Genomic DNA, 2,570 nt, shown 5'->3' with positions numbered 1-2,570 from the left:
TTGCTCCGGGGAGTTGGGTCCACCCTGGAGACCAGAGACTTGGCGCCTGGACGAGGGGGGAGGGGACAGTGGGGGGGTGGCAGGAGGGGAGATCGCGGTGGCCCGGAAAGCCGCTTTCCGACACCCAGCCGTTGCGCGCGCTTGCTCTTTAAATACTCGGAGTGCGCGGCGCGGAGCCGTCGCCATGGTGACGCGTCTCCCAGCAACCGGACTGAATGGTTGTTGCCTGGCAACGCCGGGGCAGGCGTTTTGGGACCGCCCACTTAGATGCTCGCGCTTTCTCCCGCGGGCCGGTGGGGGGCTTCCGCGCCCCTCCGGCCCGCGCGCCCCGCCCGGCCGCCGCACGAAGCCGCGCCCCTCTCGCCTGCCGCCCGGCTTCCCTGCAGCCCCGCGGCCCCGAAGTGTTCTGAAAGTTCCTTGTCCAGTCTGTACTCGCCGCGACCAAGAACTGAACCCTAACGCGGACGCAACTGGAGGGATGTGACCGCCGGAGGGGGCCCGACCCCCACGGTCCATGTGCGCTGTGCCTCAAATACCTCCCCGCGCCCAAACGTTTCTGCGCTTTGTACTTCTCCGCCCCCCTTCACGCTCCCTCATACAGTCCCCCGGTCACCACCATGTGCCTGCCTACCCTCAATTGCGTTCTGCTCCCCAAGATAGCTCTGGGCGCCCAAATACCATTCTGTTGCCCCACCTGGTCTCTGCCTCCTAAATGCGTCATTAACCTGCCCCATTTCTCCTCCCACATTCCGCTGTCCTCTCCCACATACCTCGGCGCCCCTTCCACGTACCTCAGGACCCCACCCACTGAGCGCCGTCTCCTCCGGACCCCGCCCCTACGCACCCCGGGGTCCCCCTAGCGCTGCAGCCCCTCCGCCGGTAGAGCGGCGAGTCCTTGCGCTCTGCGTCCGAGCCTCCGACCTGCGCGCCGGGGCTCCGCGCGCCCACCCACCCCAATCCCCCCGCCCCGGCCCCTTCTGGCCGCACTCAGGCACGCCGTCCCCTCCCGCGACCCGGGCGCCTCCGGTCCCCGCGCGAGGCCTCCAGGCTCCCGGGGGCCGCCAGGGGGCGGGAGAGCTCGGCTCGCCGCCTGGCGGAGGACCCCGCAGGAAAGACCCTGGGGTCCCGCAGAGCGTGAAGTGGAACTTTCTTCCCCCGCCCCCTCCTCGGGAGGAAGCCAAGGCGGGAACGGGGCTACTGGAAAGTCCGGCAGGGGCGGGAACTGTGGGTTTCGGTGAATCTGCGTGCGGAACGGGACAGGGAGCGGCTAGGACAGGGCAAGGAGCGGCGATTCCGGGAAGGGGTGGGGGGGGGTGTCCAAAAGTGGCTCCCGGTCCACCCTTTCTCGAGCCTTCTCGTTCCTCCCCACGGGCGCGGTGAGAATGGGGAGCGGGGTGAGGGACGTTGAGGGTGAGCTTCCTCGGCCTGCCGTCCGGGACCCTGACCTAGCCCACTTCCTTTGTTCCTTTTCTCACCTCGGTTGTCGCCCTGAGGCTAAAACTAGAGCCTGGGAGACCCACGGCCTTGATTCCCCCCACCCCTTCCCGGCCTTCTGGAGCCAGGGAGTGGTTGGTGAAAGGAGGAGACCATTTGGAGAACAAACAGGTTGTCAGAGGGTTGAGTGATTGAGCCCAGGTACCCCACCTGAGGGGCCAGGAATGGGTGGGGAGGAGGAGGAAGAAGTAGAAGGTAGGGAAAGGGGGAGGGGGCGGAGTTTTGTCACCTGTCACCTGCTTCGGCTGAGCCTAGGGCGGGCCGGGGACCGGTATAAAGCGGCAGGCGCTTGTGCCCGCCCCACCTCGCAGCAGCGTCTTCCCGAGACTGTGCCGCCCCCTCCCCACCCAGTTCACCACCACCATGACACTGGGCTTCCGGGCCCCTCTCTTCCTTCTGCTCCTGGTGTCCCTACAGCGTACAGGTGAGGAGGGGCCTGCTTTGCTCATGGGGTCTTCCCAGGCTTTCTGTGGGTTTTCTTTCCTAGCAGATGGTACCCCAAGGGGAAGAAGTTGCAGGCAGGTCTGACCCAGTCTGTGCCAGAAGAAAGGAGAGAGGCTAAGGATGGACGGAAGAGTCAGCGCCTAAGGAGAGCTGGTGCAGGGAGAGTGGAGTGACCTGCCGCGAAGTCTGGGGGCGGGGGGGAGGGGTCAGGAAAGGTTAGCTGTTAGGAGTGGAGAAACGGACCCCTAGGACCAAAGGGGTGTGGGAAGAGAGAGGGAGGCTGTCAGCCAGGAAGGAAGAGGAAGGCCGACCCAGGATCTGGCCCACTCTCTAGATCTTCCTGTGCCATTACTGTTCCAGATATCAGACTGTATTTCCTCCTCCTCCTGATTTGTCCCCTAACCCAACCCTGTGACCTCAACTCCTTACAGCTGGCACTACATCCCCCTCTGACACCCCAACCCCGACCAGCGGCCCGGCCTCCAGCTCGACCTCCTCCCCGGCCTCCTCCCTGGCAAGCCACAGCGCCTCATCCCGGACCAGCGGCCCGGCCTCCAGCTCGGCCTCCACCCCCGCAAGCCACAGCGCCTCATCCCCGACCAACGGCCCGGCCTCCAGCTCGGCCTCCACCC

General features: G+C 66.1%; 1 protein-coding gene across 1 annotated transcript in view; it reads left to right on the top strand.

The window, feature by feature from the left end:
• Positions 1-1,791: 1,791 nt before the first annotated feature.
• Positions 1,792-2,570, top strand: part of MUC1 (mucin 1, cell surface associated) — a 4,644-nt gene continuing 3,865 nt past the window's right edge. The window contains exons 1-2 of the mRNA XM_040635766.1: positions 1,792-1,928; positions 2,458-2,500. Coding sequence (XP_040491700.1) covers positions 1,858-1,928; positions 2,458-2,500 — 114 coding nt within the window. The 5' untranslated portion in view covers positions 1,792-1,857. The remainder of the gene's footprint in view (positions 1,929-2,457; positions 2,501-2,570) is intronic.

The sequence above is a fragment of the Ursus maritimus genome, unplaced genomic scaffold, assembly GCF_017311325.1.
Source record: "Ursus maritimus isolate PB19 unplaced genomic scaffold, ASM1731132v1 scaffold_2, whole genome shotgun sequence".
NCBI classification, from domain to species: domain Eukaryota; kingdom Metazoa; phylum Chordata; class Mammalia; order Carnivora; family Ursidae; genus Ursus; species Ursus maritimus.
The sequence above is the reverse complement of the archived record's forward strand: the minus strand, read 5'-3'. Positions and strand labels throughout refer to the sequence as shown.